The following is a 25,175-nucleotide window of genomic DNA, read 5'->3' as shown; positions in this document are numbered from 1 at the left end:
AAAGATGCGTAAATACAAGGGTGTGAGTCTAAAATTCTTCAAGTTACCAACCATCCTGGTTCAGCAGACAAATATTTCATCGTATGCATAATCTTCCTCTGGTCCCTAGATTCTCCCTCCATTGGCTCACTTAACTCTTTCTTATGGTCGACAGAACATACCTGACAACTCATGTGTCCGCTACATTCCGACTGCTGTTTTTCTGCAATGAAATTCCCATCCTTTAACCTCCTTGATGAAAAAACAAGCATCTCCATGGAGCCATTAGTGAATCCACCCTAGTATAGGATAAGTCGCGTGTCCTGCGCGCAGCCGCACCCTGACAATCTTGTCGTGGTTTGTTTGGGATGAGTAGAACCCTGCTCATTCCACCTTATCAAGTGAGTATAACGAGGCCAAGGTCAGAGATGAAAAGGAATCACCGGTAGGGTAGCATTTTGTATGCGCACCTGAGCGACTGTCTGGAACAACAAGAGGAAATTTCGCAAAAGTACGCCAGAAGTCCCCTTATCGTCAATTGTGGAGATAAGAAAAGGCAATGAGTGAACCAGTTAAACTGACCATTGCATTGTCCTAGCTCCAAACAAGTAAACAAACATCTGTCCAGGAAATAAACTAGTTCGAATTCACGGGTTAATATTCACAAAGATCACGAATATGAGACAAAATGATCAGGAAAGAACGAGTACTATCATAAATAGAGAGATAGAAAGAGAGCGGGAACAACAGAAGCAAGAAATAATGCAAGCTGGACAGGGCCAGGAAATAAACCGAACGAGTGTGAGTCCAATCAGAAATGAAACCAAGACACGGGTGTTTTCGCACAAACAACCTGGCAAAGCATCACAGATTGAGGATGGGGCAAGTGAGTGGGATGAAATGCATCGGCAATAACAAGACGATAATCTGTGGTGTGTCCTGGTTGTGGCTACTGCAAAAGGGTTCATGGCAAGCAAAACACTGACGGACAACACCGCGGAATGTGATTTAAAAAAAGACCGGTAAGGTGAAGGGCAGTGATAACAGGTGATTGAAGAAAAACAAATATTCAGGTATTCTGTGATTAGCGTGGCCGTGGCGATAAGAGCAGTTCATAATTTTTATTTTGATGTCTGGATGGCAGCTGTTCCCGAGTGCCGCTCGGTGGTTGATGAATCTTCATCGCCGGAGGATGTGTAAGAACGCGAGTCCGTGTCGGATTCGGTTTGAGAATTCGGAGAAGCTACGGTAGCCGGATTGGGTAAAAGGCTTCGGCCTACTTCTGAAGGTCTCTGTACGCGCTGAAGCCAATCAGCAGGAGCGTTTACGGGGGGAACACAACGACAGCCAAGCACTTGCAAAAGCCGAGCACAAGCTTCTTGTCTGCAAATTTGTGCATGCGTCCAAGCAGTCAGACCAAACTGGTCTGCAGAATTTACATCAGCACCATGCTACAGAGGTGGTAAAAAAGAGAAAGTACGTATGTGATACATCACTTCCACTCAGTAACTGCGATGACAAGCAAGAGCTTAATCAAGAATTGAGGTGGTTGTGTATTGGTTGCAGCGAGCCATGTTTGGCGACAAGATATACATTGTGACTCAAGCTTGTCCTGAAATTCAGGACAATCAGTATACTGAATATTGTTACAGGATTCAACTAACAGTGTCTGTCTCCTAGTTCCGGTAATGGAGTGTACACTTTGAATCATGCTGACGATGAGGTATTTCAATCTTATACCCCCAAAGAAGGCTACCATAGTTTCAACTACTTGTTTTGCCTATTCACGATGCGTTTGGTCACAGATCGTTCTGGTTACGTCAATTACCAGCTCATCGAAATCTCGTTCTGACTAAACCAAGACATCAAAAGCAACAAAAAACTCGTGCGTCACCAGGTTGGATCTGTAGCTCTTGAGTATGTTACCAAAATGGTGAAAAAGCTCACTAGGCATTTATACGAGATACAGTTCGGGATCGTCGGCAGCATCACAGTTGTCCAAGCGACATAAGTACTGAGGTAATAGTATCACACGCAGTTTAAGGGGAACTGGATGGAAACTCAGAAGTTTACTCAAGCGGACTGATGTAAACGAGCCCAAGCAAGTGTGATTTGGAGTAGTAGCTCTTTGTGTTAATGTGCGAATGGGTTGCCCAAACCGTCGACAAGGTATTGGAGTAAGGTTTGGCTTGAGGGTTTTGACAAATATTAGGTACAACCCGAGTGACAGTAGGCTTACTTGCTCCTGTCATGTGGTTCACTCATACTCGCTGGTGTGAATTCTCACTGCGGCAGTAACCTGCTACAATAACCTAACTCACCGAATCTGCCCGTTTACTGGAACAAGGATTGAACCAGTCAAGTTTCATTTAGACGGACTGTACTATTCGCCGTTCAAGAATGATATTTACATACAAGTGCGCTGCACGTTCCGAAGGGGACTTCATTTGGCCTCACCAGAGGGGACCTTGTGTCACTCCAGATAGTCTATACTTTTAAATCACGCCCACCATACACTGCAATCAAATGCTTTCTCACCTAAGCTACTGCGCTTCTCCTGCCGTGCAGCTCAACTGCATTTATCACTTTCGTACCACGATACCGATAAGGGTTAAACCGGAGCTCAGCCATTCACACCACTGAATATGGAAGCCCCATCACTCGATCTGTCGAACTGATTCGGGCCGAAGGTCATTCGGTGTACTATCTACCTGCCATAGACGACAAGTAAAACGAATGCCTGCGAAGATAATCCGGAAAACTTCCAAGTCAGATAGGAGATCCTGAACAGGAACACACGAGGTGCATCAATCTAACAAGGCTGGTCACAATAGTCGAGTTCACGTTGAATCATTGCTCGAAGGATAAGTGACTTTGGTCTTCAAACTCGGTCTTTATACTGCGCCTCCATAAGATCTCAAACGAGAAAGTGCAGTTAAGAAAGCGAGTTAGAAACTAGGCCGATCAAATATGGGCATGTTTTAGCATGCTTCAAGGCCCGCAACCTGAGAATACATGTTTTGTGGAGTGAAAAGATAGCAAGGAGTCTTCACGAAAATATTAAGATGCATTAGACGACAAATACCCGTGCATATATATATGCAACACAATTTCGTGCGCATAATAAAACCGAACGCCTGTGCGAATAGTTGGTGAGTACTAAGTGCTTCAACCCTACATACCTCCCATAAGAAAAAACAAATACACGTAATGTGACCAGGTACGATGGTTTGGGTGGTAGATACTGTATAGTGATAGGAGGACGATAGAAGTGGATTGGCAACGAAAAGAATTTCAAAAGTTCTGAAAAGTGAGGATACGGAAAGGATAAGAAAAACACATCTTAAATCATGTGTCACTACCGGTGGTCAGTTTTGAACGTCTGTCGGATTACCAATTTAGAAAATTCCTTCACTAGTACATTCAATCAACTCATTTCGCTGTAGGTTGATTGAGGTAGTGCAACAAGAGACAGTAAGTGAAGACCAGACTCGAAAGCCTGCACAGGGTCGGTGTGAAACGCGCAGATCAACGGTGCCAACACTTAGTCGTCTCTGTTGGCCATGAAACGCTTTTCATTATTGATGGTGGGGCCAGGCACACATTCATTTCGCTAATTTTATAAGCCTATCGGGCGGTTTTGACGATGTGAAATTTACAAACCCAGGATACACGAAGTCAAATTCAAACACGCTACGATGAAAATGCGTCGAGAAAATAAGAGGACACCATAATGATCTGAAACCGAATAGTAAACCGATCGTACCCATAATAGAAGCTGCAAGGAGGCCAAATCACCCAGCGCAGCAGCCAAGTGTAAGGGGGTTCGAGAGTCCCATGCACTGTAGGCCGTATTGACGGGCGATGGTTCCGTGGACGCAGTACGTGTGGAGGAACTGTTTGACAGGGCAAGACAAATCAGAAGGTTTCTCGCGTCTTTCCGCAACAGAGCATCGACCAAATCCTGCTGGGTGGGACTGCTCCCCAGAGGAAGTGGAGGGAGGAATAAGCGGCGAACATATTTGTTCTGTATCCACGCTGCCCGTACGTCACGTTGGGAACATGCTTCTGGTTTCCTGAAAATAAACGGAGATGAAAAATTTCGAATTAAAAACGAGGTACACACACTATATGTAGTGTACCAGGATAAAATTAAACAGGGGACAAGCATGGATGTACAAAGATGAACGTTACAAAAGCCAAGTTAAAATAGGGAGTATGACAAAGTACTTCCCAAGGACATCCTCCCAAAAGGAGAAGGCTCTCATGATGTGGCCTTCCTCGGTCGAACAGAAGACACCTTCCTACCCCAGAAGAGGCACCATAGTTGAAACGATATCTCATTAGGCAAGACCTTAAATTCAGGCCTATGATTGATGCAAATAGACGAGTAGCAGCAACCCGAAATATTCTCCAAAAGAAAATAAAGTAATTGTTACTTACGTACTATTCCAGACTTTCCTGGGCTTGATCAACAGTTTGGCCGGGGATACATATACAAGACCATGAACTGGAAAGCTTCTGAACTGAAGCTCCTAGAATTACGAGTATGGTAAATCAATTACCCAGAGTATGTTGGCTTCCGCTGTTACCATTTCACCCACCAAAAAGAGAACAAGGAAGGTATGGTTACGTATTGAATGCGGCGACCTGGTTAGTTGGTTTGGTGTTCAATTGCTCTAATTGGGAATATAAAAAGTTACGCGTTACAAATGATAAATTCGATGCAGATGCGCCGCGGACTGCGCGACTGGACCTAGTTCGTCAGTATCAGTAACCACCGGCGTGTCGCGTACACGCGCCCTCGTCCAAGGAGGCAGCAAATGTCAGCCTAGGAGGTCGCCGGTTCAAAACTCACTGAAGTTTCACGAGATGTGTACTGCTGATGATTCCCAATAAGGATGAAACAGCTGTACAGTGCTTCCCGGTTTTTCAACATACATTGGCTTTACTGGTAGGACGAAATTTCCATTGAAAAATTCTCAAATCTACTCACAGTATCAAGCTATTGTCAACCCAACTGAACTTATTGCTTAGGATTTTCATGCTCCTTTGTCAGATAAGTCTTTCAACGTTTTGCCGGGCAAGAGCTCTGCAAGATAAATGATCCACTGGCTCGCGAAGTACAAGGCCCAACCGGCGTGACCCATAGAGTGTCATCGGCCCGTCTATCTTGGGATAGTTGGTTTTTTCCAAAAAAACCTGGTGTACTTTTGCGTTGTCAACCCGATGTTTCTACCAGACCGAGACGATGAGATGGAGACAGTGATGTTCAAATTTTTCCGTACATTTGTGCGCAGAAGTCACCTCTCCGATCGATGAGACTGCGAAAATCGCATTAACCTACCTTTGACAAACCGACTGATGTCAGGTCGGTGTCAAAGGTCTCGAAGATCGGTCATAGCTTTTGTTATATCTGCTGATTCGTCAATCTGTGGTATCTGCTGCTGACCCGCTCCAGTGCCTAGTGTCGGAGAGAAAAGACTCACAGAAGGGAACACAACAGCTGTATCCCGAACAAGCGAGTGAGTGAGAGAGTAAAATTTACAACGGCCCCACGCTATTTANCTTTCTGACATTGATCCAGGCTATCTGATAGGCGTTAGTGATCACCCATCAACGTCGATCGTGTCTCTGTGAAAAGCCTGAACGCTGATCACATTCGATCGTGCTTCTGTGGCCGCAAGAACACTCATCAGGTTTTGCTGAATTGATTGAATGATTGATTGGCCTGGATGCTTGCAGGCTTCCCAGTTGAGTTTTTGGTGGAACAGTAGATTCCGGGCGTTCTGAAGTTGCTTTCAGGAATCTGACCTTCCTGATACCTTTCTACTTAGAGAAGGAGTGTCGAATTCGGTCATCCTGCCTGAAGTGAATTTGCCTATCACGACCAGTAACTGGCCTGCAGAATTGAGAACGGGATCTGGTCCCACCTAGTCTGGTGATGACTCTTTATATTTGGCACATGTGGAGCGCATTCCTGACCGTACGACAGAAGAAACCAGGTTACTGAAAATGACTTTTACAAATGACTTTTTACAAACTATGAGAAATTTTGTTTAAGTTCCCACTTGACATGCAGTGCAGTGGTTTGTTGGTTAGTATACGATGGTAAGATTGTTCCGTGACCGGACAGCTCTAGTTCACAACTTCAGTGTTCAGAGATACTATGTGACCAAAAGGGCTTTGTTGGTTGGTCAACGTTTTTCGCAAAAAGCTTTCGTGTGTGTGTGTGTATGCATTTTAATTACTCGAAAACACCATGGCCAGTAAGATAAGCTTTCATAATGCCAAAAAAGGTGACATTTAAGACAGCACTTAACTGATCGGTGCACTGGACCAAAATGTTAATGTGTTCGCCCATAGTCTTGTATGTGGTGCAATGGATGAACGAAAACGACAAAGCTGACATACGCACAGAAGCGATAAGACACAGTAAACTGTTTGTTAGACTTGTACCACAAACAATGTAAGCTCAGTTTGCCGATGTTAGTGCAGCAAAGCTATTGTCTGTGATAGCAGATTGATGTGCAAGGCTAAAGTTTGGTTCGATTAGGGCGAATATTCAAGTCGTTCGAACTGATTAGACAGTACACTGAACGTCAGACAATGAAAAACGGTTTCAGAACTGCCACAGATAACTCAAAGATCCAAAAGGGTAGTCCCCTCCCAACAAGCAACTTCTCAACACTCTCATCTCCTCATACTCCACAATTCTGTTCTCCATGGGGCGAATCTACTTCCCAAGACTGTGAACTCCATGATATGTGACAAAAAACGAGTGTTCCGAAGAGAAACCTGGGGCTAGGTCAAGCAACCACTGGCTTCTAAACCAATTGACCCAAATGAACAAGCTCAAATTCAAACCGAGGATCATACTGTTACCAATCGGAAAGTGACTGGTTGGTTAAGGTAGAAATTTTACACACTGCAAATTGAACTTAGTCCTGTATGCCAGTGGGGACGACAGCAAGGCGTCAGTAGTAAATATCAGTGATTAACTGACACAAAAATGAGAAAAGAACATTAGCAAACAGTGAGATAGAAGTAGAAGACACCTGAGGATCAAGAAAGTGTCGACACTTCGAGTAGCATTGAGATAAACACAACTGAGCACTATGCCGGAATGAGGCGCTACCAACAGGATCCTCTACAGACCACAACCAACACAAGTCAGGTGCAAAGCGACAGGCGAAAGTTAGGAGAGTCCTTCATCTACCCAGGTTGCCTTGTTAAAACGATTTTTGACCAGTCAACCAAACGGTTGAAGACAAGATAAGCAACCATGATTTGCATGCGAAAAACCCATGGTATGCTTCCTCAGGGAACCGGTCCGGTGCTCCCTCGGAAAAATCAGGTAACACATCGTATATATATAGGCAGGAATAGCGGCTGAACTGAAACCGCCAAAGAATCGCTTGAACTAGACTGAATACTCACGACAACTAAACTTCAGTACCTGTTTGAGTGAGCTACGAGCTCGTCACCGGATCCGAGAAGTAAATCCACTATTCCCCAACTGAAGTAATGTACCAATGCACCCGGATAACAGATGCGCAACACAGCCAAACTCCATTTGCCAAGCATAGTGTGAAGGAAAGATACAATGTCACGCACGTCTCACATGCAGCCTACCGATTGTATGAATGCTAAATATTCCTTCTTAATGTACAAATTAGAGGCACCGGTTGTAAAAATGACTTTTCACCAGCCGAAGCAAATTTATGCGGTCGTACTCCAGCGCGCCACGACTTAAGGTGTGAACGCCGCCTCCGAACGCAGACAAACAGGCACCAGATGAAAGTACACCTTCCGCAAAATGGTGTGAGATTACGCTAGGACCAAACACCCAGCCAAGCGGAGACCCGGTGACTAAACATGAACCTGAGCGTGAACGTTACAGCGTAAAGACGATGAGCTTCAAAGGACAAGGTCAATCAATAGTCATGCTGTAAGCCAAACGATTCTATGCGTGACTTCATCCGTCCAAATCAAAGTTCAGCAGTAGCACCCATTCGGTGCCTAACTGCCAAACCACCAAGAGGCACAAGGGCTAGAATACTTCCAAGTTGCCCAAGCCTAAAAAGAGGAAGTCGAGAGGCGGAGGTCGTGCCGGAATGAACTCGTTTTGTAATGTAAGGAACAGGAATAAAATCGAGTTTGAATACGAGGTATTTAGCAGAAAGTTTTCTACAAGCTAAGTCGGAACGCTGGGAAATCCTTTTGTCACGTCACTCAGTTGAACTGGATCAAAAAACGCCGTTGAAATATGGGCGACATTGACTCTCATTCATGTTGCCGAGTACACAGAATCCTTTCATGATATAAGTACCGTGTTCGATGCTCGCTTAGGGGAACCAAGATGCGCTTCCATGCTTACCAGTGTTCTACAACTATTTAGTGATCTCCTTAGGTATCTCAGTTTCCCTCACTTTGTTTCTTAAAGAATAATTTCATCGCCAAAGTTAGGTACAGTTGTGCTTGCCACACACAATTGCACTCTAATCTGATGAAGGTTCTCCATCAGCAGGATTTTTTCCTACATTTTCAGCATTTTCAGTTCTTTACTCCAAAATATCAGCCGTAAAATTACAGCGATGGTGTTAGTCTCTGTGTACGAAACAACAGTTTCACCCATATGCGGGACCAATCCAAGTCTTATCATAGCTACCCTACCGCATAACGTCATAGCAATAGCAACACTTCCGGTGTCTTAAATGCGAGACAACAATAAATGGTGTATTTTCTTTTCCTTCCGGTCCATGTGTGAAACCGTATCATCAACATCCTCATCTAACCAAGTGGGAACGGCACTATTTTATCATTTGTTTAGCACTTAAAATACTTTTCATCCAAAAACTTTTCGCTACTTTCAGCAACTGTGTTGTACAGGATAGCATATTAGCGTTTGGGATTTTTTGTGGAGATTTCATCCTGTAGGTGAAACCAATCTGTGCTGAAAAGCCACAAAAAACCCCAAATCTCCTCACACTACGAACAATCTATAAGTAACTCAGTGGAAGGATAAACTTCGCCCGATGAGTGAAACGTCCTCTGAGAAGTCGTTGCTTAAGGAGCCAGTCAACACGTGTGACCGCGTGATGTCGATCCAATGATTGAAGGATGAGCGGCGCTATATCCTGTCTAAGTGCGAGTTAATCACACTGCTGATCAGCCACTCGTGGCCGAATGGTTAGGTGTTCAAACTACTAGCCAGGAGGTCGCGGGTTCGAGACTCTCCGGAGTTTCGTGAGATGCGCACTGCTGATGATTCCCAATAAGGATGAAACAGCTGTACAGTGCTTCTCAGCTTTTCAGCACAGATTGGCTTCACCTACAGGACGAAATCTCCACAAAAAATCCCAAATCTCCTCACACTACCAACAACCTATAAGTAGCTCAGTGGAAGAATATTACCGTATCATTCATTGGCGTGCGCAGACTACCCTTGCATTAGTTTACCCATGTAGTCAGGTTTATTCTATAGACACGACAGAGCCGTTTGCCTTGGTTTTCGTCTAGCAGGATATCAAAGCTATAAAGAGTTTTATGGTTCTTTTGAGCTCATACACAAGGTGAAGTTACGGAGGCCGGAAAATTGATAAAGCGCCTGCTGTGCAATACCATTGGTACTCTTCTCAAACGACGAGGCGACTTCAAAGATCTCAGTAAGCGATGTGTGCTACCGATTGCACCATATGTGTAGTAAATGCAATTTTTGGTTGCAAGTGACTATACCACGGTACATCCTCCTATGAAACGCAGAGCCCTTCTCTTGGAGAACACAAGTTATCAAAGCCAATTTTTTTGAAACAAGCAAGAAAGGGGCCAAATCTCACTCCATGAGGTAAAACATTTAAGATGAAGTAACCGGTTGAACTCCTGACGACAGGAACTCTAAACAAAGATGCTAATCATTCTGGCCTTTGGCGCACTGCAGACGACTTTTTTCTATTAGTTTCACACTCTAAAGCCTCTCAGAAGGTTAGTACGCTCACCTAGGGTTATTTAAAAGCGCCCCGGAGAAGGGTAGCTTCAAACTGTCTATCGAGACCATTTTAAGTGCCCCGATAGTAATTTTAGTGTCTCTCGATGTGAATCTAAGATGTCCCAAAGGATGACAAATTCTCACTGGTTCATAACACCGTGCAACCCATTTCGGAATATAACCCACTTGTTCAGTTACCGGACACCCTTTGGATGGGTTACATACACATACACGCGCGGGCACTTTTTCACTCAGAATGCAATGCATAAGTAACTCCACTCGTCACTTTCAGGTTAGCATGTAAAAAATTCCTTCAGCCGTAACGCCCTTCCGGTGCCTAGCTGCCATGCTACCTGAAGGAAGCACGAGGGCTGGGATACTGCCAGGTTGCCCAAGCCTAGACAGTGGAAGTTGAGAGGCAGAGGTCGCGTTAGAACCACGGACCTTCCGATCAGTAAATCCGCGCTCTAACCACTTGAGCCATCTCGCCCCAGGCCAGCTGGTACGTGTTACGAATTGGCCAAAAGTTAGCTATGCATGTAACTCGGTCTAATCGTAATGGCATTTCACACGCATATAACAAGTTGGATAAAGAACAAGGACCTCGGAAAATGTCTGTGTTTGGGTTACTATCACAGAAGAATATCAAAATAATATTGGAATCCAGCATGAATGAAACCTCCTAGTACATACACTCGGGACTGGATGATCAAAAAAGAGGCGTTATCTCACTTCCTGCACGGCAGTTCTAGGGTCGTTTGTTTGAGAACTGTTGGTCTTGTCTGTTAGACAACCAAGTCACCGAATCTGAATTAGGTCAAGCTATCCAACCACACTTGAATGATCGGATAATTAGCACTTGCTTTCGGTTAGTCTGCCTGAAAGCGACGAGTAAAATCATGCATGCATCGCATTAGTCTAAGTGGAAGGTGAGTGTGTGTTCATGTCTATGCAATGTATCCATGGGGTATCCCGGTAACTGAGCGGATTCCGAAAAGGGGTGCATGGTGTTATGTGCATGCCAGAAGATTTCGTCCTTAGATTCACACCAAGGGACATAAAAGTGACTTGGATAAACAGGTTGAAGTAACTCACGGGACTCTTCAAAATAGCCTTAGGATAACGCAGTGCGATCTCGAGAAACCTTAAAGTAAAAACGCATACTTTGTATCTATCTATCAATCTGTCTATCGGCTAAAAAAACCTACCGGAACTGCTTCGCTTGCGATGGGGCCGCTCCCTCCCAGACTGAGTTGGCCAAAGTGTTACCAAATGAGGTCATGACAGCTAAGTGTTCACGAGTCCACGTATCCAAAGTGGCCGAACGCACACGAGAGATGTGGGTACCCAATTCGCGATGAACTCCACTACACTCAATGCAAATGAGAACGACCAAATTCAAACTTGCCCATTCAGGATCTGAAAGAAAATAAGAAGAAGTCTTCCGCGATCCACCAGGCTGAGGTTGCTGACTGACTTTAAGTGTGTAAACAGTGAGCTACTTGTTTGAATCATAACAGCTTTGAATAGGCTAATGGTCATCTGGATGCTAGGGAGCGGTCATGAAACATGGATCACCCTGAATACATCAAATAAACGTGACACGACTTTGTACTATACTGGTAAGCGAAAACCATGTCGTGTCACCATCCAGCTCTTTCTACTATCCTAATTTATGTGGATAGAGAGCTAGAAAATTGCTTAACAGTGACGGGCCAAAATAAATCGTATTCCTAGTCCCAAAGAGTTCCGGATTGAAGGTTATTTGGCTGATGGTAATCATCTATTCTACTTGGATTCTGACAGTAACGTCGACAACGTTTTTGATTGGTCCAAGTGTGTGCGAGCTCTTTTTGAAAACCACGCGCAAGAAGATTAAAGAGGCGCACTACTGAGAGTAACCGAACAGCAAATCACGGCAGTCAGAAAATCGACCAAGTGGAACCAAGCGTTTTGGCCCAGCGGTTTTTGAATGATTGAAATTGTGGTCTCACAACTTAATCTCGTTAGAGCTATCTCAAGTTAACGTGCGTGCTCGTTTCCGCTCGTGGGCCATCGTAGGATTGCATGCCCAAAACATCTTATGAAAACTATCGAGCGTCGGCAGTTGTTACATATCATATTTAGGGGAAAAGAGGTCAACCCTAACCTTCTCTGAAGTGAATCGGCAGTTATGCTCCAGATATTTCTGAGACAGTGGTTTTGACAAAGACATATTAGATGTCCAAAACACGGCAAATAAATAACCGTTGTTGATAGTGGATATAAACAGTACAGTTCGTCATTACTCCGTGGCACCCAACAACACAAATGCCCAACAGTGTCAGGCCAACCAACCGAGTGGCTTGAGCATCGGGACAAGCCGGTAGGCGAAATTTCGTGCACATCCAAAAACGATGGATAACTTCAAGATGGTTAACATGAGGAAACGGGCAGTCAAAGCCCTGGGTTTGAGAGAACTCCAATACTGCGGAACAGAGAAGTCAGGTTAGCGAACAGAACACATTAACTCACGAGCTGCACCACAGTCTGCACAACTATCATTCCCCGGTAAGGCCGTTAGACGTTTCAATACTTCTTCCTGACCACAGACTTCTTCACCAGCGCCGTCTTTGAAAAAGCCAACAGCGCCGGTAGTGAAAGACAACGGTCTTCCGTAGTTCACGACCCTTGGTGTGAAGCGCTGTTCCCCGTTTGCCCTCGTTCCGGCCAGAGCAAGTGGGCTGGTGTTATTCGTTTCGCAGGCAGAGTCATCCCGGACTCCCGAAGAGGAAGATCGTAGTCGGCTGTGTATGACAGCATCAATATGTTGAATCCAATCGTCGCGCTCAGCTTGAGTGGGCGCTTCGAAATGCCACTGTGTGCTGTCCGCCGTGACAACAATGAATTCTTGATTTTCCGTATCTGCAGTCATTAAATAAAATGCTTGCGAATCAGCGGGGCAGCTGGAACTATTCTGGGTGGAAAACCCATATATGCTGTGGACAGCTAACCGAGAAAGTATAGTGGGATTACAAGCCGTATTAAATAATTATAATATTCGTTCAGTTGTAACACCCTTTTGACGCCTAACTGCCATACCACCAGAAGGAAGCACGAGAGCTGGGGTACTGCCAGGTTGCCCAAGACTAGACAGGGGAAGTCGGGTCCGAACCACGGACCTTCTGGTCAGTAGATTCGCGCTCTAACCACTGAGCCATATGGGCATGAAGGCGCTCCAACTTTTGACTTATACGAACCAAAACTACCCCAATAGTTAACACAAAGAATTTATACCTTTGGCCACGTTCGTACCTTCCACAAGCACTTCATGTACTTGTGACTTAAGGACAAGAATCATGCGGAATACTTTTGTCTTAGTAGTTCTTCTAGTCAGATAAACAATAAGACAGGTTAGTCAATCACACATGCATTCCTAAAGATCGATGACATTGCTAACTGAAGAATGTTTCGGAGAGGACAAAAAATCAGTATGACTGGCTAATTTGGTCACGGTTATGTGTTTTTGCTGGTGTGATCCACTTGCATTAAGCACACATTCTGGACGGAAGGGTAATGAGATCACTGGAAAAAACACACCTAACTGCATAGTTTTTTGTATGGTGGAAAGCAAGTACAGTTTCAATTGATAAGGAGGAAACCAGTTGGCTACATAAAGCAATCAATGGAGGTGGAGGTACTATGGAGATCACTCCAAGGGGGTCCCACAACCTAATCTCACACTTTCAGGTACAGTCCACAAAAGTCCCACTGCAAGAAACTCACTTATCCAGGCCTTTTGGAATAATAATACGGCTTTCAATAAAGATAAAGGATGATAATGAAATTTGGAGCCGCATTAATCTCTGAATTTGGAAGAGAGCGGTAGCTTGAAATGAGTAAGAAACCAAAAGTCTCAGAAGCAATTCAAGTTATGCGCCTCTTGCGTGTGACCCTAAGACGACTCCAACTGAGGACGACATGACCTGGTTAAAGAACTGACTGAAATTCACTGGGATTAACCGTAAAGCCCAAATTAGTATCACTCTCTTTGTCAACAGTGAGAAATGAACAAACACCTTCCTTTCCCTCAATGATCGGGGCTGGTCGAAATCTCGCTCTTCATGGAGGCGTTGGACCGCAAAAGGCACCGGCTTGAGGGCATAGAATTTCGGCACTTTCTCGTACAGTTTGTAAGGAAACAGAAACACAAAAATTGTGGACGAATGCCTGTAGTATAGCTAGTTTTGTTGAATACGTCTGGACACGTTCGCGGTTAATCTGCCACGCGAAATGGTAAGTTCAAGAATGAAGCAAGAAGGAATGCACAACCCTTTTTGACACACGCCACTGGCTCGTCGGCTGTTATTTTCATGAAAGACAGTTGTTCCTTTTACGTCACTCGTCTGAAAATTGCTGAAGCCTGTGTGAACATCGTGGCGAACGTTCCACTGAACCGAATTTAATTTAGCTCCATCATTACAAACCTCATGTAATGTAGATCAGAACGGCTAAAGTATGTCCAGAGTGAGTCTCACTAAAGCTTGATTTGAACATGAACCATGTGCGTGAAGTACGTTGGTTCGTTAGTCTAGATAATTATGACGCATATGCTTCCGTGAACTGAATGACTCCAGTCCTCAATTGAGGTACCTTAAAAGTTTAAAACCAAGATGCATCCTTGTGTTAGTTGGTGTCTAGCGCAATCTAGAGAACACTTTCCATCGAATGGCTTCTACTGTCCCATTTCTTTCTATCTGAGCAGTTGGAACTGCAATTTTCGTCATCGCACGGTATATGCGCAACCTAGATGATAAACTCGTTCTGTCTTGCAATCGTCTCACGGAAGTAAACATAACCCCCGTAATAAGAACAAAACGGGAACCGGACCATTTTATCCTCGTTTCGGCTCATCTAGGGTGCAACAACTTTGTGGCAGAATAACCCCACTAGTAAAGACAGTAGGTTCAGATGTAAGCTGAAAATCTCGACAAGTATTTGTGCAAGTAATACGGGTGAAGCTATCAACAATAAGGCAAATCAATGACACACTACCTACCTCTACTCTTGTGACGGTATGTCTAAAGAAGAGCGAACACAGGTGGAAGGGACAAGAGGCTGAGTTTTCCTGACCGTATTAATGGGTTACATGTGGCTTCTAAAAGCGCCAAAACACTGCTTCACATTACCATTACACTATGTTCAGTGCTCCCAGATAACTGCCCAAACAGGTATACCTAATGCATGTTTTGAACGAGCTAGTCACTAGAACCAGGTGATCGTGTGAATACGGCCACGAGCCACAATACACAGAGCAAATCGTTTCTCTCCACAGCATTTTGTAAGGAAGTGATCGAAGTTCAGTTCAGACCTAATGAAAGAGGAGAAGTTGGACCAACGTTGTATAATAAACCAGCTTTGAATCTTTGCTGATAGTTCATCCGATAATTAACCATCTGCCAAAAACGTATACATCAACTGGGACTACAGCACATCATGGCCAGATTTGGAAACCCTTAGCAGTAACTTGTATTCTACGGGGACCTTGAAATGGCGGCTAATCGACGTTAGTGACGTTCGTGTTGTTAGTTTCTTTCCAGGTTATCTAATGGAGCGCTTGGAGGTGTGGGCACCTCAGAATGCTTGACATAGGCCAGCACTAGGTCCCTTCCCCACCCACTCTTTTTCTCTATTTTTCACTCTGGGGTCTTATATATAATTAGACATCTTATGGTTGTACGGCAGTGAAGCATCAGTGTCAACACTGATGTTGCCGTCCTTGATGATGATGATGATGGACTTTGAAATTCTTGAAGAAGCAGATAGTCTCATGGAGTTCACTTTGGTCCCGAGAAACTCAAAAAGCACACTAAATATGCAGTGCCCGCAGAGGAAAGGATAGTTTGAAACTGAGGTGAAATTCGGAATGATCTTCACGACGAAATGGACACCTGACGGCAAGTGAACTACCAGGTTCACAAATGGTTTCACTCTCAAAAGCAGATCCAGTCTAGTAGGAACGGACACCCACCGTTGTCAGAGTAATGTTCCAGTGGCTGATAATGGTGGATAGTTGAAGCCTTACGCTAATGAAGAATCCACATACGCAACGCAGGATCGGTTCGTACGACGACGTTCATAGATGTGTTGCTCGCCGCTTCATAACCCAGACTGCTAAAAGTAGTTCAGTCGGTTGAAAGTAGCCCTTCATTGGGTTTTTCGTCCCTTCTCCGATTTGATTGGATGGGGTTGATTTGACAAAAAAATACCTACTGGAACAATTGGGCACAAACACACTGTCTGTCTTCTAGAACAATTCAAATGTTCTGAACTTTTTTGCTGAATTTTTCACACAGAAGGATTCTGAAGAATCCTCTCCTTTGGATGTGAGAAATGACAGATGTGATTATTAGGAGATCCTCAGCAGAAACACCAACGAAGAGTGTCACATTACAAAGTCGAATACTGGTGATAGGTTTTCCTTATCGAATCGCTTTTTATTTCAAAAGACTGCCAACCCAACTCAGCGGATGAAAGTTGTGTACCACGTACGATTTCAGTAGAACCGATGGTAGGGTCTTCCCAAATAAACGTATGGCTGTCTGATGCGAATATGACATTGTGACTGGGTGCGGACCTTGCCTGTGATGTGATCAGAATATCCGTGTGATACTTAGAGAACCTCTTATAATAAGGTTAACGGATCCGGTTCTGAACACATCATTCTCCTCCCTTCAGGTTAAGAGATGTGATGACCTGCCTTTGAAATTTGGATTATGATGGTCTCATGCCGACCAAAGCTTCATTGCCATCAGGTTTTTGGCTAAAATTCATGCTTCTGCATCTCGGGAGCATCGCACAAAATACAGCAGTTAGGAACGAGTTTTCTCACACTGGTCTTTCTACCCATATTGATGACCATACCACTCGGTTTTATAATGTTCAAATCCTAGATGCGTGTATGAGGTTTCCACTAAACAGACGGTACTTCGGCACTGCAGACATAAGACACCTGTCCCGGAACTTTCGAGGAAACCATACAGTAAAAGATCCACCAAAAAAACCACCACAGAGAACGGAGCCTCCCTCACTTCGAGGGAACATCATACTAGGTTTTGTGCAACAAAACGAGAAGTCTCATTTTGGAGGGATCTCGTTCAATGAAGCCGCTCTATAGAAAAATTCACTGGGCGCTATGAGCGTGGTTCTTAAACCAACAGTCCTACCAAAAAAGTGGGCCGTGCGAAACCTGCACCGATATCGGATGAGACCTGTTATCAGTTCCAGGAAAACGATTCCCTTTAGCTTCGAGGGTGCTCATTCTTCATATGGTGGGACTATAGCAAGAGACCATACGAAAACAATTTCTCGCGGCCGCTCGAAGGCGTGTACACATTACAAAAAACTGACCTGACGGGGAATCCGAAACTGCTGCTTTGGCTCGCTTATAATGCCGTTTCATGGCTTCCTTAAGAGTGCGACCAGCAGGGGCACGCGTCTGAGAGGGGTTCGGAGAGTTCTTATTGACACTGCTTGACTGCGAAACATCAGGTGTGTGAGGCGAATCGGTCGTAGTATGATGCGCATCGGCTTCTGTAGTAAAAAAGGTATAGCAGAAGTGATCTTCAGCTAGCAATGACTTACGTGATCACAGTTAAATGGTTAAGTGTGCTACGTATGGGACCCCACCCTTGTTAACAATCCAGTCTTACTGGTTATTACACACACTGTCGTGGGTTGGCGTAAACCAACAGTGTATTCCTCTTTTCCCTGTGTAAATTGGATAGAAAGCGGATGTATTAGTCCCGCGATTCGTTCCTCTCCTAAAAGGAACCTCCCCGCAAACTTTGGCATTCGGAGCCACTGGAAAATTTAGGGACCACGTATTTTCCGAATGCCAATGAGTTCATGAAAAGCTGGCTAATAAATACGCTGGACTCGAAAATCCATGAATCCATCGAACTTTCACCAGTCACTTCATGAAGGTGTCTCGATTCGCGCACCTTCCAGTCACACAGTGGCAAATGCAGGGTAGAACATTCTGCCTCCGAATGCTTCTCCAAACCGAAAGATGCGACGCAACCCTAACCTTCCGGCAAAAATGTATTACAGAAACATCCTGCTTAGTTATGCTTCAGTGTAAACCAATAACCCTATTGTGAGGACGGTTATTAAGTAAGGGTTGATGTAAAGATGAGTACAAATGAAGATAGAGGCATAAAAATACCGAAAATGCGATAGTTAGAGGCTCGTTTCATCCAATTCGAAGCGGTGACTGTGCATCGGACCAAGTGAGATGAAAAATAAATGGATTCTGACCGTTTTGGTGATTGGCCTAGGGAAGTAGAGCTGGTGTCATCCAGTTATGAACAACGACTGGGGTATTTTTCAGAGACGAAACTGATAGATTGCGTTCGACTGAAAAGCGGAGACAACTGGTCGATATGACAATGCTGGTTTAGCAGGGAATTCAAAAGCACTATGCGACGATAAAACGATGAGCTTGAAACCACAATCCTGAGGTGCGCATTCATAACAGTAAGCTGGACGTGCAGTAACGTATTACCAGATGGCAACCAATCTCCATAGACCGATCGAGAAAGCAGCCAAAGTTGTCTATCTCTGGAGAAACCGTCTTAGGGACCAACCAGAATTTGAACCCATTAGGCTAGGGACCAACCAGAATTTGAACCCATTAGGCGGTTGTTCACGGTTGAAGGTGGTTTCTTTACACGATAATAACAGTATATCGTATGCAACGTCTAATCAATAACGGATTGAACGGATAAACTGTCTAGCAGCGCTCACTGCCTTGTTACAATGGGGCCCAAAAGGTACACAGCACACACAAGTACACACGAAGGTACTCAGCCCCGAGTGAAACGCAGTATGATGATCACGGAACACTCCAAAGAATTGACTTCAGTTTATTGGGTTAGTTACCCAGCATATGAGAAACTAGAGTATGATGTCAGGAGTGCCACCTTCTTTCGTATCAATCAAACGATCGGTGCAGAAGCCCCATAAAAGCAAACCACATTGTACCCCACACACAAAACGGCGACAGCTCCCTCTTACTCGAATGTGTCATCACTTACAGGCGAGACGTACTAAAGGCGCACATCAAACAAGTGATTCAAGAGGCTCGGTGTAGAACACAAGCAAGATGTCTGGTCTCGCAAGCCGCATCGCAACTCTACCGCTAAAAACCAAAAATGTCCGAAAATCAGTTTGATAGACTAGTAACAACCGGTGGTGGTAACACGCGACTTGTCTAGGTATGACGCTCCAACGAACGGGGCCCGGACGCGGTAAACTCAGTAAGACATGTAATGTAAGCAATGTGTGACAGAAAGGCGGGCGCCATATCATTAATTTAGGCTGGGTTGACGAAGTATTTGTGCACATCGCGCGTCTGACACACCAGACAGAAAAATACGCTTTCGTTAACAGCTTGCACAAAGCCACTGTCCTAAACAAGCGGCAGTCATGTCCTACGATCTCAAATGTACGTAACCTGAGCCAACAGAGTTCAGTAGAATAAAATGGACCTATTCATCTGAACCATTCGCTGATAGCCAAGCAGGCCGGTCAAGTTTGAAAAAACTGTTTGTTAACCATTTTTGTCACGCAACAGGCCCGAGAGTAGCATATATCAAATGATTCCCACTCACGCTCGATGGAACTATTAAAAAACGAAGTAGTTGATTCCATTAGGCTACTAAATCCCGTCCGTGGCGTAGAACTTAGGCTGTTTCGTCCTTTTGGTGTACTGCTAGTTGTTGACGTGTTTGGGTTGGACGGTAGGATGAATGAACTGTTCATCTCCGTAACGCATTGGTTCATTGGGGAGGATTGAGTAGAATCGGTCGAGGGCGCAACAGCTCCCGTGGCATAATTGCTCATTCGATAAGCTAATCCGGGTAGTTTCACGGTGCTGATCGTGAGGTCGATCCATTTGCAATGTTGCCGATTGATATAATCCTGTGTGGTAAGAATATGCAAGTGGAGAGAACATCAGTAGCCTAGGTCTTAGTGATGCCTGTTGGTTTATTCGCTGAGCTGAGCAATTGGGCTGCAAACGCTTGATCACCGGTGCGTTGTGAGTGACAGTGCATCGAGGTTAGAAGTGTACTTTCCACGCCTTTCCACTCACAACGCACTGATGATGTCACCTCAACTGATTAAACGTTCGTAACCAATTTGGCCATCCCGGCGAAAAAAACCAACGGTAAGAATGACAACATTACTGTATAGGCGTTTGGAGAATTAAAACAAACACGGTGCGAGGAAGAAACGATTGGATGTCAACGAAGTTCTACTGCCTAGCCGGGGGCGGATGCAAGAATCTGAAATGACTCTTGGGCACCACAAAGATAAATATGAAAACAACTATTCCAAATATCGGGACGACCAACGGATTACATCAACCTTATGACCAAAATTAAGGATACCTAGCTTATGAACATGGAAAGTGCAACTCATTGGCTGATCCTTCGATGTGAAAAAACGTCGTAGAGTATGACAGTTCGTGACACTAGCTACAGATTATGGATAGAGAAACATGACAAAAACTCACCGCATGAACAAGCATTACAGATAAGAGCAAAAACTGATGATAATAAAATCAATGATTCGAAAGAGGCTCGTTGCTTGGGGATAATAAACATGAATAAAGCTCAATAGAGAGAGGACGGGTAGCAACGTTCTGAATGAAACAGCTAAAGGATGTTACGGAGTATCGTCAACTGCATGGGCAAGCTGCATCAAGCTGATATGCAGTGATAAGCAAGCTGCATCAAGCTGATACGCAGTGATGGCAGTCGTGTGCTACTGGTTAGGCGTCGCCGCAGTGGTCAAAAAGTTGATCAACAAGACCTAATACGAAAAAATCTGCCGATTATTAGCACCTGTGATTGTAAAAAAAAACAAGCTACCCGGTGCGACAGTATATAAACGTGTTCATGCAATCTGTTCCTCTGACGACAGACCTGATGACCTAGGGACTTCGATGATCTGTAAACAAGTCTCACAATCGCTGTGACACAATCGGTGGAAAGTACTTTACAAGGTGTCAATTTCTATTATAAGTCTTGAAATAGCAAACCTAACCCTTATTCCGTATGCCCCGGAAGCGTCAAACAAGGCATTTATTCGACATATGCAACACAGTTCACTCTCGTCTTTACAGATACCTATTCCGATATATTGATAATTCATGTTTTCTATGATTTGGGTTTGAGGAAGACAGGTTGTTGCATCGCGGGAAAAGAAACCACTAGGAAGGATAGATATGACTACCCGAGATACCTCTGCAGTAAGTTGTTCTCTAATTATTTTACGAGTAGAAACAGTCTAATCCTGAGTTGGTGCGCATCCCGGATACGTCCGGAAGGAGGTTGCACATGACACCGAGGAGACCATAATGAGGGAGAGGATGTTTGGTCTCTGTTCGGAAAGGTACAAGCTAAATCGCGGCTGACGTGGGATAATATTGCGGATTCCCTGGCCTCTCTTCGGATTCGGGACGGAATAAAATGTTTGACAAACGAGAGGGAGAATCGTACAGAGCATTGCATCGTGCTGAATCTGTGAATATTGTGCGTAAGGACGTGCGAAACTAGTACCACTGAAGATGAGCTTCAACACTATTTGTGCCAATGCTCTCATCGCACGACAGCAGTTGACGAACAGATGCCAAATGACAGTGTGCAGGTAGTTGTGGGGGGGGAAGGGGTTATAAACAAAGTGGACACTTTTCGAAACCAGTAAACGTTTGAATCCCAATTTTTAACGGACCAAATACTGCACGTTAATCGCATAAGAACGAAGGCCGCAGAAAGGCAGAAAACTACGTTTGTTTCATTTCACTATTCCAAATAGCCAATATTATCTCCATAGGGCATCTGTTCTGTCCTTTTTTTAAAAAAAAAAAGTGGATACAAAATCTGAAATGAGTTGACAGATTATGGATAAAAAGGAAGAATCGCTGAGATGATAGGAAAGATAAGTGTGAAGTCTAAATAATCACCACTCGCGTGGCATTTCAAATAACTTTGGAAATTCCTCTATCCCCCTTCGATACGCTGCGCTGTTAATACCGCAATTATCTGGACTCTGACTTCTATTTTGCTACTTAGGAAGGTAAGGCAAGAGAGACAATTTCGGTTGGAATAGGACACTAAATTCCCGGATACTCAAAGTTTCAACTATGGGCATAAACAAAAAAATAAATCATTCAGCTGTAGCAACTTTTCGGTGCCTAGCTGCCATGCCACACGAAGGAGGCACGAGGGCTGGAGTACTGCCAGGTTGCCCAAGCCTAGACAGGGGAATTCGAGAGGCGGAGGTCGGGTTCGAACCATGGACCTTCGGGTCAGTAAATTCGCGCTCTAACCACTTGGTCCAACTCGCCCTCCAACTATGGGCAACCTTCATTTCGAACTTTACATTGGTTTCACTCAACGACATGCTGTTCTTAAGGCACCGTAACTTATCACTCGCCTATTTTAAATGTTCAGGCCGCTTGCACAAGAGAGAGAAGAAAAGACTGTGTTCTTCGAGTACGTGAGATCAGTGACATACCTGCTTCGATGGATGGTACGCCAGTCGGGCATCTTCAGTGATTACAACGTATTTCTTTTTCCTCTTCACTTCCTTACTAAGACGCTGTACTGTGTGCTTGTACAGATAGCCCTGTTTCAACGGAATCAACCGCCCGGCACCCAAGTTGTCTCGTTGTTTTGTTGAACTCGAACCGGAATGCAATCCCATGGTGCATAGTGTGGCTGATGCGAGACCAGAAAGGGGGCCTGTCAAAGATCCCGTAGATTGCGGACGCGGTCTATCGCGTTTGTTCTGTTCATCAGAAAGACGCTGGGTTGGTTGAGGGGTACTGTTGTTCAGTGATCCTGCTTCCATATCCATACGGTGCTTTAAGTGAAAATAACAATAACTTACTGAGGAACGTAAAAAAGACAGCGCAATGAAAAAGGTAATCTATGATCATGGAACGAGTTTCGGTATGACAGTTGTTGATATCTAGGTGATTTGGAAGTTTGTCTGCGCACTGCTGCAGCACATTTCCGGTGCCTAGCTGATGTAGCATGGGACAACGATGGGGGTCACTATTAGAGAAAGCCAACTGCCTCCAAACATATTAGACCAGTTGGAATGAGTCAACCAAAAAAGTCTAAAACACTGGCCCTATTCCAGTGCTCCTACGACCAGTGTGTTAGATACCGTGTGCGAGTACATGGATGTTTACGGACACAGCCACATCATCGAAACCCAAACAGTACTATCGGCACTTTAACCGGCTTGTCATTGTACCGAATATCGAAAACCGAAACGAATAGAGCGTGAAGATAATGATTCAGAGATGACGGTCTTGTCTCAGTTATATCTCGCTAGAATTGACGGGATGCCCCCCTCTAGTATGTTGGTAAATGCGACTGACATGCACAGGACTTCGGATCCTGTAACCTGTTTTGTTTTGCCAGATATAAGTCCTGAGAAAAAATCACAGCTGTAGCACCCTTTCCGTGCCTAACTGCTATGCCACCCAAAGGAAGGACGAGGGTTGGGATATTGCCAGGTTGCTCGGGCCTAGACAAGGCATGTAGAGAGGCAGAGGTCAGGTTAGAACCATGGACCTTTCAGTCCGTAAATTCGCGCTCAAACCACTGAGTCATTTCGCTCCGCCTTACTAAAACAGGTTAGGGAAACTGAGTTTCGATCGAGGCAGTTATGCGTAAGCTCTGGATCGTTTATTGTGATCGAGTGAATAATCGTAGTTCTAAAGTGTTACGAATTTGCGGTTTCCACCCTGAGACAACCTGTGCTGATTCGCATCTCACGAATCTCCGGGGTGATTCGAAAGCGTAACCTCCCAGCAGATATTTAAAGGCTAGGTCGTTTGACCGAGAGCGGCCGATCAGTAGTGGGATTTAGTTGCACTTGAACGGGATACAGCGCCACATATCCTCCTACCAGTCAAACAAAGAGGCAATCAACACGTAATATCTTATCTACGTGCAACTTGATCACCCAGCCGATCAGCTGGACGGTGTGGTATTCAACTATTAGCCGGCTGGTTTTGTGTTCGAATCCGAATTCAAAATTTGTGAGATGCGTCAAGGCGCGGGCTAGAGTGAGCCTCGAAAATATTTTCATCTTTCCAGGTGTGATCTCAGAGCAGAATACTAGTTCCCGGTCAGTAGTAAACCTGAGATCGAAAAAAAAGAAAGGTCAGCATATCTCATTGTGATCGTCTCCGGTTCTCCGAAGGTGCACCTTCTGGAAATATAGCTGCTCACTTTGTACGATTACGTCCAAGGTTTCAAAAAATTAAGACCAAACTGACGGGACTCAAGGCTAAAGAAAACAGGACGATTGTATCATCCTGCTGTGACGGTCTGCTGGCATGACTACACAGACACATTTGCTCGACATATTCACACGTAGGCAAACGTCAACCGCATCAAAGCCAGCATGCGCGCAGCTGAGGAGTTTTCCGCGCCCACTACTATGTTAACAAGGTGTGTGGCTTTCTACCCCGGTGTGGGCAAACGATCGGAGAGGTCGATAAAAAAGATTAAACATCATCTTTTTGAGGAAGAAAGATATGATTCCTCTGATAAACGGTTACAACCAATGAAGTAGTGCAACGCGACAAGCAGTCAGTCGGTTCACTTACACACCAACATGCGGTTAGTCGTTGAAAATAGGTATGAAACAGTGTTGAGGCGTTTCCCATCCAACAAAAATTCTACTGAAAACAAACATACACACGACCTTATAAACTAGACCTGTCGTACGAAAAAAACCTCTTTGGTAAAAGAGTACAGACAGTAAGTTTACATTATCCAATTCGAGAAATACTGCTTACAACTAGATTTGACGCTGCTCGTCGATTCGGGGCGGAAACGTTTGGAATGGGTGAAGAAACCGAAGGCGGTGTGCGTTCCAGAGACGGCTCGAGCGAATGAGCGGATGCTGACGACATTGGTGGTCTAACCGAATGAAGTGGAGCCGTGTCCGGCAGCGGGGTGGCTTGAGGATGCTGAACGCCATTGACATCGTAGAACTGTAAGAATGGGGATTATGGACCATGCGTGACAATACAAACAGATTCGTCGTTTAATTTATTGTTGGTGACGAACCATCGTTTGCCGAAGAGAGTACTGTTTTCCATGCCCAACTCAGAGTGGCGTAAACCGAGAGGTGG

The 25,175-nt window shown here is 44.6% G+C and overlaps 1 protein-coding gene across 1 annotated transcript in view; it reads right to left on the bottom strand.

Moving 5' to 3' along the window:
• Positions 1-422: 422 nt before the first annotated feature.
• Positions 423-25,175, bottom strand: part of T265_09322 (hypothetical protein) — a gene marked incomplete at both ends in the record, with an annotated part of 56,219 nt that continues 31,466 nt past the window's right edge. The window contains 8 exons of the mRNA XM_009175355.1: positions 423-1,430; positions 3,746-4,055; positions 11,176-11,386; positions 12,482-12,871; positions 17,357-17,539; positions 19,621-19,930; positions 22,532-22,879; positions 24,837-25,034. Coding sequence (XP_009173619.1) covers positions 1,101-1,430; positions 3,746-4,055; positions 11,176-11,386; positions 12,482-12,871; positions 17,357-17,539; positions 19,621-19,930; positions 22,532-22,879; positions 24,837-25,034 — 2,280 coding nt within the window. The remainder of the gene's footprint in view (positions 1,431-3,745; positions 4,056-11,175; positions 11,387-12,481; positions 12,872-17,356; positions 17,540-19,620; positions 19,931-22,531; positions 22,880-24,836; positions 25,035-25,175) is intronic.

This window comes from Opisthorchis viverrini (assembly GCF_000715545.1).
Source record: "Opisthorchis viverrini unplaced genomic scaffold opera_v5_268, whole genome shotgun sequence".
Lineage (NCBI taxonomy): Eukaryota > Metazoa > Platyhelminthes > Trematoda > Opisthorchiida > Opisthorchiidae > Opisthorchis > Opisthorchis viverrini.
Note: the sequence above shows the minus strand (reverse complement) of the source record. Positions and strands in the feature narration are given on the sequence as shown.